This window comes from Trifolium pratense, linkage group LG2, assembly GCF_020283565.1.
Source record: "Trifolium pratense cultivar HEN17-A07 linkage group LG2, ARS_RC_1.1, whole genome shotgun sequence".
NCBI classification, from domain to species: Eukaryota; Viridiplantae; Streptophyta; class Magnoliopsida; order Fabales; family Fabaceae; genus Trifolium; species Trifolium pratense.
Genome location: NC_060060.1, coordinates 62,067,690 through 62,083,342, shown reverse-complemented (window position 1 = coordinate 62,083,342; position 15,653 = coordinate 62,067,690). Strand labels below are relative to the sequence as shown.

Genomic DNA, 15,653 nt, shown 5'->3' with positions numbered 1-15,653 from the left:
GACAGGGTGAATATGTCGTAGTATTAACTTTGAAAGTTTTTTGAAAATGAGTTCGTTTGCTGAACCGGTTTCGGATTGATAACATCTATCCTGAACTAAAAATTCTTTGTGTTGAGGAGAATAACAATATAATGACCGGAAATTAGATGAAAATGGAGATGAAACGAGGTTTTAAAACTCTTGTATTGAATTTGTCAAAAAAAAAAAAAAAAACACTCTTGTATTGAAAGTGTAAATTTTTGTCTCAAACCATATTTTGCATTAATAAGCAAATTGACAACTCTACAATTTAAACCAAGTTTAAGTTGTCATGTATAGCAATACAGCACTATTAGGAGGGTTCCGGATGGTATTCAAGAGGAGCGACCGTATCTTATTCATTCTACTCTCTCTTTCTTGTATTTCTTGAACTCTTGCTGACTTAAAATTAGAATAATTATGTTTAATTATCCCAATAATTTATAATTTTCTGATCTTACATCAACTTTGACTTAATCATTAGAATATAATTTTTTTAGAAATACAACCGGTAAAGCCAATAATTAAAAACCTTTTATCAAATCTATTATCCTTTCAATAATTTGTGCAACTTTGTCAACCGAATCAGCATATTTTGGGAGCAATGAAGTATCAGGATAAGGAGGGTCACTTGGTGACTCCCCTGAAATACAAGCATCAATATCTATTCTGATAGAACGCGCACTTTGAAACGCAGAATCATAATCTCCTGACTTTAATAATTGTTGAATATCCTCTAGATCAGCCATAGCACCTTCTCTAACATCAAAATGAAGTAAACATGTTTCATAATGTCGGTGTGCTTCTACATCTTTACCACTCTGTGCAATTAACTTCTTGATTAGATTGATGGTGTTGGTAATGTTGATACGAGCAACACCAATGGTGTATTGAGCAAGGCTAACAAGATCCGCACCTTGTTTTGATTTGAGAAGTGCTGAACAAAACGAAGGATTTGTGACAGGCTTACAAATAGTGCTGACATCTACAACTTTATTAGTTGCAGAGGAAGATGTAACACATACAGGAAAAAAAAACACAAGATAAGAGAAACGATGCATGATTTCTCAATTTTAGTTTCTTAAGATAATATTAGTGATTTAAGTACATTTCAATCCTAAAAAACAACTTTATATATTATTCTCGGTCAACGGAAAACAAGGCTATTTAATGCAATTAATATTTTTTTTAGTCAAATGCAATTAATATTTTTAGTCATTAATAGAATTATTAAAGTTGACTGAAATTATGAATTGGATTATTTACTTTTTTTTGACAAATCAAATTATTTACTAACATTTTTTTATCAAGTAGTCTAATGACTAAAAATTTCATCCTTAAATTGGATAAGTTGGATGAGAGGGGTTCGAACCCCGACCCATTGCACCAACCCACGTGACCTACGGGTTTCTGGGCGCAGCTTTTCTGCGTCTGGCGCAGTATTTTCGAAAAAATCTGCTGGTTCCTGCGCCTGGGCACAGCTTTTTTGTGCCTGGTGCAGCTCGGTCAAATTTCTGCGTTGATCGTTGACTTTTGACCTTTTAATGGTTTATGCACCCGGAACCTATTTTGCTTAGTTTTTCGTGTAGAATCCGATTCCGGAGTTTGTTTTTTGAGATAACGCATGCTTAATACAATTGACTTATATTATTAGTATTGTGTTAAAATGTGAGTAAATGCATTGTATGTGTTGATGAATTGTTGATGGTATGTGTGGAATATAATTGTTGTTGATGATTGTTGATGATGTTTGTTTAAATATCAAAGAAGAATATTAAGGTGTAAATCAACTTAATAAAGAAGAATATTAGGAATTATATTGTAATCCTAATAAAGAATAATATTAGAATTATGTTATTCTAATAAAGAAGGATATTAAAGTATAGTGTTATCTTAATAAAGAAGTAACGTTGGATAGTGTTCCACATTAGTAAAGGAAGAGCTTAATGCTAATTAAAATGATTGTGTGAGAGTATTCATGAAAACATACATGCATTCATGAATTATATTGGATATTTCAATAAAGAAGGATATCGGATTATATTTATCTGATAAAGAAGGATATTAGAGGTGAGATACTCTAATAAAAAAGATGGCACCACATGCATTAGATGTGTCTAGGGTGACATAGCATGAGTTGTGGCATTAGATTGCATTAGGATTATGTGAACATTACGTGATAATTGGTGTGTGACACATATGTGGAACTTGTGATGAATTGTTTATACTTGCTAGATGATGTGTTGATTACAATTATAATGTAATCTATAATTGATTGAAGTGTTAGATGTTTTATTAACTCTAAATAATACTTCTATGTGTTGATGCCTAATAATCTTATAATTGAACTAAGATTGAGAATGTATGCTTGTGATGCTTTGTTGTTTGTAAATGATGTTTTGATTACAATTATCTTGTAATATATTATTGAATGAAGATATTAATGTATATTTTTGAGTTAGAATATGCATGATAATAATGATGAAGTGTGAGTATATTTCTCACACTAGTATGTTGATGTTTATGTTTTCTAACTCTCCGTTTTGTGTATTTGACTAGTTTGGGACCAGATTTCACAGGTTACGTGTTTATCGATGTCGAGTCGTCGGTGAAGCTCCGCTCTGATTGTGACACGTGAAAAAGCGGTTTTATATGTATATAGAGTCTCCTTATTTAGGTTGTTTTGTATAGTTAAAGAGTACAATATTTGATTCAATAATTTGTATAAATACGGTTTTACTAAATTAAATACAATAGTATTATTTTTGTAAAGAAGAGTGTAATACCTAGACCAATGTTTATAAATAACTTTCAATTTTTCCGTTGCGTATTTTTGAAATAGATCTTTTTAAAGGTAGAATTACTTAAATAATGGGTTTGGGTGTTACAGCTGGCGCGCAATCAGACTACACAGGTGTTATTCCAATGCGTACGTACATCTGTCTCAACACTTAATGTATGCACATATGTCTAAACTCTTGGCTAAAAGATGTTTTAGCAAAATGTAACCAACATACAAAAACCCAACAAGTTTCAGCACTTTACCTTCTTTACTTTCAATTCAAAACTAGGTGTTTGCTTGACATATACATCTTCTTCCAATGGTCCATTTAAAAATGCTGACTTTACATCTAAATGGAATAAAGGCCATCTTCTGCTACAAGCTAGTGCAATCACTAGCCTTATAGTTTCATGTCTTGCCACAGGAGAGAATACTTCATCATAGTCCAACCCTTGCTTTTGCAGAAAACCTTTGGCCACAAGTCTTGCCTTGTGCTTCATTACTTGGCCTTCAGGGTTTTGCTTAACTTTTTATACCCATTTCACATCAATTGCTCTTTTATCTGAAGGTAGCTTGCATAGGTCCTATGTCTTATTCTTTTCAATTGACTTCAACTCATCAATCATTGCTACTAACCACACTTTACTCTTTAGTTCACTCTTGACATCTAAAGGTTCAGTGCCTGTAAGCATAGCATAATGCACAATGTCACTTTCATTGTCTACAGCATTATCTGGAACCATCTCACAATCTGCTAACCTTCTTGGAATATGAGTAACTCCATGAGGTCTTGATGTCAGATGAATTCTATCATCATCACTTGAGGTGTGCATATCTTCTTCATGGTTAGTACCTTGATTTTGATCAACAAAATTAACTCGTTCATCTATGTTGCTCAATCCATCATCTAAGTCCACTTCAGAAGTTTTCTTAGATACAGATTTCTGTTTCCAATTCCAACTTTCATTCTCAAGTACTTTCACATCTCTGTTGATCTCTATCTTGTCTGATGTGGGATTGTACAGATGCACCAGTTCTATGATATCCAACAAATATCACAGGTTCACTTTTGTCATCTAGCTTCTTTCTCTTTGCATCTGGCACATGCTTGTAGCTCAAGGAACCAAACACCTTCAAGTGAGTTACACTTGGTTTGCACTTTGACCATACTTCTTCGGGTACTTTGTCTTTCAACTTCGTTGTTGGACATCTGTTCAAGATATACATTGTAGTAGAAACTGCCTCTCCCCAAAATCTATGTGGCAAACCCTTCAGCTTTACCATGCTCCTAGCCATATCCAGGATAGTTTTATTCCTTCTCTCAGCAAGACCATTGTGTTGAGGAGTGTATGGTGCTGTAACTTCATGAATTATGCCTTGCTCTTTGGAATAATTTTCAAACTCCTTTGATGTATATTCTCCTCCACCATCAGTTCTCAACACCTTTATTGACTTGTCACTTTGTTTTTCCACAGTGTTTTAAATTTCTTAAACACTTCAAAGGCATCACTTTCAGCCTTTATATGATATAGCCATATCATCCTTGAATACTCATCAACAAATGTGATAAAATATTTGTTTCCACAAGTTTATAACACATCAATTGGTCCACAAATATCAGAATGCACAATATTTAGCACTTCACTATATCTCATAGGCAAGTTACTTTTAAAAGATGATCTAGTGTTTTCTTAACAAACATACAGTGCATGTATCGACTGGAGCTATAACACTAGGCAGTCCTAACACCATGTTCTTTGAATTAAGAATATACAAGCTTTTGAAATTCAAATGACCATACCTCTTGTGCCATAAGTCACTTTCTTTACTTTCAGCAGTTGCAACCAAGCATTCAGCTTCGATTGCTTTGATTTGACTCTTGAAGGTTCTATTTTTACTTTGTGATGATTTCAGAATTAATTTATTCTTTGAATCAAAGAGCTTTAGTGTTTCATCTTCTAACACTACCCTAAACCCTTTCTCAAGTAACTGAACTACACTCATCAAGTTACACTTCATGCCAGGCACATATATGACCTTCTCAATCACTATTTTCTTTCCATTGTTCCTTTGAATCACTACATTTCCCATGCCTTCAGTTGCAATAGAATTGCTATCTGCTACCTTGATCTTTTTGTTGAGACACTTGTCAAAATCAGTTAAGATGCTTCTATTCCCTGTCATATGATTTGAGCACCCTGTATCAAAGTACCAAACCATGGAATCAACTTCTTCATCTATAATTGTCACCATAAAACTCACATCATCTTCTGATGTTGAATCATCCTGTGCCACATTTGCTTGTTCTTCACTGTTTTGACATTTGTTTTTCTTTGGTGCTTTGCACACTACAAGAAATTTGATTTTGGGCAACGCCTGTTTTTGTTACAAGTCGTTGGCAAAACTACATTTCTTCTAGAAAGACAGTCTTTGCCAACGACCTGTAACAAAAACAGGCGCTGCAAAAAAACAAATTTCTTGTAGTGGCATTCATTAGCATAGTGACCATACTTGTCACAATTGTAACACTGAATGGTGCTCTTATCCTTCTTTGGATTATTCTTCTTTTTCCCTCCTCCTTCTTTTGAGGATTCGGGCTTGTCTTCAACACATTCTTTCCCTTTCTTTGACTGTTTCTTTTTCTGCCATTTCTTTTTATCATCTTGATACTTTTTGAACTTTACAATAAAAACTTGCTCATCTTCTTTGCCATGGTTTCTCCCACCATGCTTCATCTCATGAGCCTCAAGTGTACTATGCAAGTCTTCAATCTTGATTTCACTTAAGTCTTTTGTTTCTTCAACTGTCACCACAGTGTGCTCAAATTTTGAAGTTAAAGTTCTAAGTACATTTTCCACTGTTTCTTGTTCAGCAAGATTACTTCTACAATTCTTCATCTGATTAGTGAGAGTCACCACTCTCGTGAAGTAATCTGCAATTGTCTCATCATTCTTCATCTCCAGCAGTTCATATTGTCTCTTCAAGGCTTGCAATTTCACTTTCTTGACCTTTGCATCACCACCATAACTCTTTTGAAAAGTATCCCAATCCTCCTTGGAAGTTGTGAAATCTGTAATTTTCTCAAACACCTTGGCATCAACACATTGATGAATGTGAAATAGTGTCTTGCTATCTTTCTTTTGTGCCTCTCTAAATGTTGTTCTCTATTGTGCTGTTGCATTGGCTGGTAGTGGATCAAGAACTGTATTCACCTGTTCATCCACTTCTTGAACAATGAATATCACATTCATCTGTTTGACCCATGTATCCAGTTCTTTCCATCAAGAATTGGCAAATTCGCATGGAAATTACTCTTCCCATACATGATTGAATCATTGAAACCTTTGATTCTCTTTCTTGGTGAAAGATCTGAATCAAAATCCCTTGGATCATGAAAGCTCTAGATACCACTTTGTTGGGGAATATCCCAAAACAAAGAACACTAAATAATGAAAGATGAATGAAGAATGAAAAATGAGAGAAGAGGATGAATTGAATAAGTAGAAATTGAATAAAGGAAAAGTAAAATCTTATTCTTCCACAAAGGGCCTAGATTGTTTATATACAATAGGTTGTTATTTCAAATGCAAGTAACTGCATAACTCCCTAGGACAAACAAAAATTAACTGAATTACAACTGTACAAAACTAACTAACTGCCTTTAGAAAGCTAAGAAAACAGAAACGCGCATTAGAACCAAAACATAGCTTCAGAGCCTCCTATACTTTAGACCCTATATCAACTTCAGAAGCTGCGACGTTCAGAGGTTATATTGCCTCAGAGGCTGAAACACTTCAGAGCTTGGATTACCAATCAAGTCAATAGACTATTCACTTTTCATGGCAGATTCTTCAAAATAAGATGTATACCCTTATAAAGTTTTTCTCTTTTTTTTTTACGGTGAAAATGACTTGGGATGCCAAATTTAGTTTGCAAACGAAGTTGGAATCACATTTTATTATCTTAATGTTTGTTTTTTCCTCCTAAATTGTCCTCTCTAATGGTTTGGATCATTTATTCGATTATTGAGGTAATCCCTGAGTTTGAGTTGTTGGGTGGATAAGATTTTTTAGGAATCGTGACAAGTCGATCGATCTTTTTTAAGAATTTAGATAGTATGCATTCTCTTTGGTTCAAAAAAGGTTTGGAGATAGATTTAGTTAGTAAAAGATAAAAGAGTTAGGTTAGGAGAATAGTACTTTCGATTCACTCCTATACTTCTGCTTGGTAATTTGGTGTTATAATTCTTACTATCCCTTTTGTTAGCAGGTAGATTAATTTCTATTTGATAATATGTGCTCTCGCATACTAATATTATCCTATTGCAAGTGAAGACGCTATTGTTAATCCTAGTAAGAAAACCCTTGCTAATATCACGTTTCACCCGTTTTAACAAGTTCTCAATGTTATCTTACTCCAATTAAATAACTTTAAACATGCAGAATTTAACAAAGTGCAATTCTTAATCAACCCCTAGCTTTGAGTACTTGTTTTAACGTTCCTAGTTTAACTAGTTATATTACCTTTACATGTGTCGGGATTAGTCATGTTGTCACGATATCAGCTAACCCGCTAAGTTCATTCAACAATATGATCATTATTATGAATAAAGCGTGTAAAACAAGATAATAATGATTAACAAACTAAATAGTAATTATATTAAACTTTTAGTGAACCAAATTATATAGTTTGAAGCATACATAGAGGAGTTCATCTACTTGATCTAATCTAAAGACACTTAGCTACTAAAAAGCATATAAACAATACAGAAAATATGCATAAAGACTTGCCTTCCCTTGAGAGTCGTTAGCTCTACCTGCCTCCCCTCCTTGTTACTCTTTAGAGTCCTTTAGTTCTCTAAATTTTTGATTGAATAATTGTGAAGGAGAAGAGATCTATTTATAGTTTTTTAGGCTAAACGAGCTTTTCCATCGCAAACTATCGCAGCCCATCGCGCCACGATGGCTTCAGAAAATTGCCATCGTGATACGATATGCACATTGTGGCACGATACAGCTATTACTTGCTTAATAAGTACGCAGATTTGATCCAATTTTATCATGTGCCCATCGTGCTGCGATAGCTGTCATCGTGGCGCGATAGTCTCACTTGATTTCTTCTTTGTATGCTATTTCTTCTTTTCTTGCTTCTTGGCCAAGTAACTTCGTAACTTTAGGTATTTTGCTTGATTTTGGTCTTCAAAAGCTTAATTAACTACTAAAAACTGTCCTAAATACTACCTAAAAATACTATATAATTGACTGTCATCAATGAATTCACTAGAAAAGTTTGGATTTATTTAAAACAAAAGAGTGAAGTATTTTCCGTGTTCAAAAACTTATGTGCATTTGTTGAGAGACGGTGTGAAAATAAGTTGAAGATACTTGGAACAGATGGAGGTGGAGAGTATAATTCAAATGAATTTCAAGCATACTATGTTAAAAAGGGCATAACTCATGAAGTCACTGCTCCTTACACACCTCAGCATAATGGATTAGCTGAGAGAAGAAACAAAACCTTGCTCAATATGGCGAGATGCATGTTGAAGAGCAAAGGGCTACCAAAATATTAATGGGGTGAAGCTATGAACACTGCAGCATATGTGTTGAATAGATGTCCTACAAAAAAAAATTGAAGGATAATACACTAGAAGAATTATGGACAGGTCACAAACCAAGTGTGAAACACTTGAGAATCTTTGGTTCACTATGTTACAGACATATTCCAGACGAGAAAAGAAGAAAGTTAGATGATAAAAGTGAAAAGCTAATTCTCATTGAATATGATGCTACATGAGCTTACAAGATATATAATCCCAACAGTAAGAAAGTTGTGATTAGTAGAGATGTGATTGTGGATGAAAAATCACAATGGCAATGGAGCTCAGAAGCAAATAAGCAAGTCACAATGCAACTGGAAGATGGAATGAATGATACTGAAATCACACATTAACCAGTAGTTGATCAAAATTAAGGTACCAACCATGAAGAAGATGTGCACACATCAAGTGATGATGATGATAAAATTCATCTATCATCAAGGACTACTCGAATTCCAAGAAGATAAACTAGAACCAAATTTCCATCTGTTAGACTTAATGACTATGAAATCACCACAGATAGTGCAACAAATGAACATGGTGACTTAGTACGTTTAGCATTCATGGCAGACTTTGATCCAATTAACTTGAAAGAAGTAGTAGCATGTTCGAAATGGAATGATGCTATAAAAGAAGAACTCCATTCAATTGAAAAGAATCACACATGGAAGCTGGTTGAGCTACCTCCACATAAGAAAGCTATTAGTGTGAAATGGGTGTTCAAACTGAAAAAGTATCCAGATGGTAACATATCTGCAATCTGGCTTGAATCATTGCTTGAAGAATTGAAGATCAGTTATATGAAGCCTATGAGGTTAAATATTGACAACAAATCTGCAATCAGCTTAGCCAAGAATCCAATTGCACATGGAAGATCAAAGCACATTGAAACCAAGTATCACTTCCTAAGAAATCAAGTTAGCAAGGACAAGCTAACTGTGGTTCATTGCAGAACCAATGTCCAAATAGCAGATATCTTGACCAAGCCACTAAGGGCAGACAGGTTCAAGGAGCTAAAGAACATGTTGGGCATTGTACAAGCAGAGAAATTGAATTGAAGGTCAGTGTTGAGGAACAATCCATTTTTTTGCTTATTATTGTTAGTTACTTGCTTTGCAAGTTATTGTAGTTTGATGGTTATAACTGTTTGTTGTAACTGGTTTTTTTAGTTGTTGGTTAGTTAGTGACTACTTGAGTTAGTTGGTAGTTTGTTTGTTAGATAGATTACTTGTTAGTCAAGTAATGTACAATTTGAAACTCTATAAATTGTACCTTAAGCAGTAATAAAAATCAATGTTTTTGATGAAACTATTCTCATCTCTCTCACACTCCCTTCCACTCTAACGTGAATCACTTTTCCATTAATTTATGTTTTATTTTATTTTTTGGTTTTTCCCCACTAGTTTAATCTGGTTAAGAGGTCAGATATGACATCAAGTGGTGCTTTTGATGAAACTATTCTCATCTCTCTCACACTCTCCCTTCCACTCTAACGTGAATCACTTTTCCATTACTTTATTTTTTATTTTATTTTTTGGTTTTTCACCACTAGTTTAATCTGGTTCGAAGGTCGGATATGACATCAAGTGGTTCGAGCCCCTTCCAATCGCAGTTGCGGGAAATTGAACTTTGATTATCCTTAACAAGTTCAGCTTCAATCACCATTGAACCAACTAACAATTGGTATTTTTCCATTACTTTAGTTTTGGTTCTTTTTTTGCTCTCTGCGGTCTACAATTAAGAGAGTTAAAAGCAATAAGTTGATTCCCTATTAAGTTTCATTCAGTTTTTGTATAATTTCTATGAGTCTACTTTCGTAAATAATAATATACATTATTTGAATGGTAAATGTATGAGGTTGTTTTCTTTCAAATTAAATGTCATGGAAGAAAAACCTTTAACTAAAGTTATTTTACAAATTACTGATCGTGAGTTGATTCGGTGGTGATTGACGCTGAATTTAGTAGGGAGGACCACAATTCGATCATCCGAAACTGCGATCGAGAATTTTTTTTTTATTTACCGGCAGGGACGGATCCAGAAATCAATCACACGGGGGGTCGAATTTCTTTTTTTAATAATAAATAATAGAGTTAAATATATTTTTTGTCCTTATAAAATAACGAGTTTTTATGTTTAGTCCTATTAAATTTTAACTGAAAATATCCTCTAAAATCTTGTAGTTTCGTAAGAATAGTCCCTATTTTCAAATATTTTTACAAAAAATTGATACTTTTAGTCCTCAAAATAATTGCTATAAAATACAAATATGGACTAAAAGTAAATTTTTTGAAGGACAAAACTTAAAAACTCTTAATTTTATAAAGACAAAAAATATATTTAACTCAAAATTATAAGATAAAATCACAATAATTTATTTAGAAGCACCTAAAACAAGAGTCGGTAAATTAAAAGGTGTCATTAGCAACTAATATACATTAAAAGTTATACATATTAATTAACATATATGCATGGGGGAGGGGGGGTTGGAGCCCCTGCTTGCCCCCCTTTGGGTACGTCCCTGTTTACCGGTTGTGAAAACCAAAAAAAAAGTTATTTCACAAATCATATAACAATGGTTGGACAAATGAATATGCTTTCGTCGGAGGGAAGCACAAAACTTTTTTTCATATTTTTTTATTTGTTACATCACAAAACTTTCTTATGTTAGGGCTGTGTAACCTGGTGTTTGAACCTTTCTCTCACCTTCTCCTTGGCATTTTCTCATGTGTGCCGGTGATGGTGCCTTACTAGAGCAAGAGGAGCGTTTAGAATTATTTCTTACAATACAATAGGCCATTATATTGTACATTTCTACATGTTCTTTTATTCGTTTTTTTATTATATTTAAATTTCTATTTGTCTTATATTCGACAATTGTTTTTTTGACAAACATATTCGACATGTTTCTAATAATACCTGATTTGTAGGAATGACAATTTGACCCATATATCCAGTGGACATCCACAAAAAATACCTACAACGGGTAGGGTAAAAACTTACATTTTGGCTATGGCACGGATATGGATAATTATCTGCAAAATTGAACGGGTATTGATACGGGTACCTTAGTACCCACCCCGCCCCATACCCACAGAGCATATATTTATTTATTTTAATTATATTATGGGGATGGGTATTTTAGTTCCCTACTCATAACCTACTCATTTCCATCATGCTGATTTGGTAAATAATTTGATTAGTCAAACAAAGTAAATAATGCAAATCATTTTTTTTTATTTTTTTTTTATAAGCAAAATATTGTCTTGAAAAAAAAGTACAAGTAGTACTCAAGCCTTACAATACAAAAAGAGTACAAGAGCCTCAAATGCTTTGTAAACAACATAGAGGTTCCATACACCAATTAAAATACAAGTATCCTGTTTTGCGCCCCGCTCTACCGCTAAACCAAAGCCAAGAAATAAATTTGATATGATCCAACACAGCAGAAAAATCAGCAACTTCGCCTCTAAACAAAATATTATTTCTCATACGCCATAAACACCAAGTGGTTGCTAACCAAATTAGATGTCTGACCTTCGCGCCCTTCTTTGATTTAACAAGAGAACCAAAAAGCAAAAAATGTTTCCATCCACCTTCCTGTAAGCTAAAATCAAATCCCATCCACAAAAATACTTTCCTCCACAATTCTTGGACTTTGCAACAATTAAAGAAAAGATGAAAACAATCCTCGGCTTCTTGATAACAAAATACGCACGGTAAATCGTGTGGATTAGACAAAATACCTTTTGAAGTTAAAGCCGCTCGAGTCGGTAATTTGTCAAGTAGCAAACGCCATCCAAACACTCCCACCTTGGATGGAATATCATTCTTCCAAAGACTATGTAATGCATCCAATAAGTCTGGTTCTATAAAATTTGGCTCAAGGCGCGATTGCAAAAAATTATACACATATTTTACATTGAATAAACCAGAATTTTCGGAAATCCAACGCCATCGATCTGCTGTATCCGAATGGAGCACCAAACCGAACAGCAGCTGCTCTAATTCTGCTTTCTCTGCCACTTCACCTTGTGATAAAGATGTCAACCAATCTCTATTCCAATTAAAATGTGAACTATCTAACTTAATTAAAATTGATACCACACGGTCTTTGTGCAGCTCTTTCTCATATAAACTAGGAAATAAATTCCTTAACGGAGCGGATCCACACCATTTCTCTTTCTAGAAACTAATGGAATTACCGTCACCCAGCATGCTATTAACATGTGTATGAAACCAGCAGTCTTCAACCTTTCCCCCGACTCCTACCACATTTCTCCACCATAGAGAATCCTTGGATCCTGTGAGCACGTTTTCCCGACTTAGTAACTTAACAGAGAGAGTCCCATACCTGAACTGAAGAAGATCAAACCAAAGTGCTTCATTCTCATTAATGCTCCTCCACTTCCATTTACATAATAGAGACAAGTTGGACAATTCTAAATTTCTAACACCTAGGTCACCCTTCTCTTTTGGCAAGTAAATAATGCAAATCATAATTTCAGTCAACTAAAGTAAAAAGAAAATTTCAGTCAACTGTAAAAAGAAAATTTCTAACAACCCAAAAAAAATATTAATTGCATTAAATAGCCCTATTTTCCGTTGACCGAGAACAATATATAAAGTTGTTTATTAGAATTGAAACGTATACTTGAATCACTAATTGTTCTGGACTGGGCCAAAGCTGGCCCAATCACTTCCTGCCCGACATTTGGGGCACAGCCCAATAAGGGGAGGTTTCCCCGACACGTCAGCCAACGACGTGTCCTCCTCGACATAACGGATAGGAAGCACGTTAAACACATGCTCATCTATCCATGCATGTTGATCCGTTCAACCACGCCTTCGTCAAGGAGCCTATCCACTACCCGCGAATAGCGGAACGGATCCAACCAAGATAGAGGCGAATAACCGCCTCCCCTACGATACAGGGACTATCTTGGCAGTTGAGTCTATTGGGCCGGTTATTCCAGCCCAATAGACCAACCTTTGGCCCAGCGCCGGGGGCAACTATATAAGCTCTCCTAGACAGGAGAGCCAGGTATTCTAAACCATTCTACACTTTCTTTCTCTCTCTTCTCTCTTGTATCTCTCTCATTCTCTTTCTGACTTAAGCATCAGAGTGCCTGCAGGTACAAACCCCCCCTCCGGTGGACGATTTGCTCAACGGACCAGCCATCAACCTTTTCTGATCATCAGGTTAGATCAGTGGCGCCGTCTATGGGGACTGAGTTCTTCCCCATCTTTTGTCTTCCTGCAAGACTCTAAAGATCAAAACCGATTCTTTTCAACAAACAATTCTCTCCATGGCTAGTTCATCACAACACTACCGGCGACGAGAATGTCTCCAACGTTCCAGGCTCTCCGTCGCGAGAGCATAACACTGTTTTGTCACCGATGCGTGACAATACCATAACAACTGCTCCAGAAAGCGACATCCGTGACGACCAGGAAACCTCCGTCTCGTCTGAAGAAGAAGATGTTGAGGTCTTGACCGATCGTCGAACGGGCAAACGCCCTCAACCCACACAGGAGATTCCGGTAGACAACGCCGGGCAGGTCACCACCTTGTCCAATTCTGATATCGCAGCCTTAATTGCTGCCTTGAAACAAACAACTGAGTCCGTGCAGGCTCAAGGTCGTCGACTGGACGAACAGAATAACAGACTCGACGCGCTGGAGAGGAGCCGGCGCCTCAGAAAGACCAACTCTCCGCCGCGGAGACACCATGCTACTCCATCCCCTCCCCGTCAGGCGGCTGTCAAACATCGACGCCCTGACCTAGAGAGGGTCGAACCACCTGCTCGGAAAAGAGAGCGTACTCCTCCTCATCGCGAGGGTAGGCTCCCCCCGGGCAAGAAGGGAAAGCAAGAGGTTCCCCGCCGCCATTCACCTCAAGGCCTGGTAAGGAAGGGAGCAATGGCATGGTACCAAAGCCTGCCCCCTCAATCTATTCACTCGTGGAAGGACCTTTCAGACCAGTTCTGTAGACACTTTACAGCTTCCCGCAAGCATCCAAAAACTGTGCTTGCCTTGAAGGCCATATACCAAGCTGAGGAAGAATCTCTCCGTAACTTTATCGAGAGGTTCAATAAAGAAGCCGTGCAGGTCGACACGACCGACGACATGAAAAAATACTTGCTGCAGAGGGGCCTTCGCCCGAACAGCAATTTTGCCAAAGCTGTTGGCATTGAAAAACCACCCACCTGGGACGACCTCCTCGTCAAAGCTCAAGCGTACATCCAGTACGAGGAAGTCCAGGCAGCAGATGTTGCCCGCCTATCCCGACCTGGGAGCAGCCACCCTGCCCGTGAGTCCACTCACAAGAGCGATGATAGGGGCGACGACAGAGGCGACGATAAGGGCGGCAATAGGGGTGGCAACAGGGGCGATGACAGGGGCAGAGACAGGAGGAGGAATGACCGAGGAGAACCTCGTGTCCCTCCGAGCACATTCAGCGCTTATACCCCGCTCACCAAATCACGGGTAGAGGTATTCGCCGAAGTCCACAACTCCGAATTTAACAGAGCAGGGGTAAAGTGGCCGAAGCCAACCCCCTTGAAACCTGGCCAAGACAAGAACAGGTATTGCAAGTACCACAAGAGTTATGGTAATAGAACCGACGACTGCATCCAGCTGAAGGATGCCATTGAAATCATGATCAGGAACGGACAACTGAAAGAGTTCGTCAAGAGAAACAACGACCCTCGACCAGAGGCCGCAGAAGCTCGCGCGGTCGAGGAAGTACTTCCCCAGCCGGCCGGGCAGAACAACCCCAAGCATATCGCTATGAGCGTATCCCGGCCCGAAGATTTTGTTATCCCCAGCTGTTTCGGGGAGATCTATACTGGTCCTACGCTTAGCACGTGGGACTATTTTCAAGACTCGTTCGTGATATCCGGTGGTCGAATGGACAAGCACACCATCGGATCAATAAAAAGAAAATTCGAGGAGCACATTGACATATCCTCGAACACTAAAGCAAAACTGGACAAGGCGAAGGGGCGATCAATGCCTTTAGCCTTCAATCTCGAGGAGCTGCCCGGTGGGACAGCCAACTTTCAGATTCCCCTGCTCGTCCGGGAAGACATGGCCAACATGGATGTTCGTCGCGTCCTCATCGATCCGGGGAGCTCCTGCGACATCATGTACACCAGTCTTTTCAGGACCCTGCAGCTGGACGAGACCCATCTTACTCCATACTTGGGCTCAGATCTCACAGGATTTAACGGGGCAACTACTAAGCCTTGG

General features: G+C 37.2%; 1 protein-coding gene across 1 annotated transcript; it reads right to left on the bottom strand.

Annotated features, from left to right (window-relative positions):
- Window positions 1-542: 542 nt before the first annotated feature.
- On the bottom strand, window positions 543-1,079 carry LOC123905171 (pectinesterase inhibitor 2-like). The gene has a single exon (XM_045954804.1). The coding sequence runs from the start codon at window positions 1,077-1,079 to the stop codon at window positions 543-545; it is 537 nt and encodes a 178-aa protein (XP_045810760.1).
- Window positions 1,080-15,653: the final 14,574 nt, after the last annotated feature.

Excerpts from the sequence above, each read along its gene's own strand:
- LOC123905171 (XM_045954804.1), bottom strand. The coding sequence starts at position 1,079 with ATGCATCGTTTCTCTTATCTTGTGTTTTTTTTTCCTGTATGTGTTACA.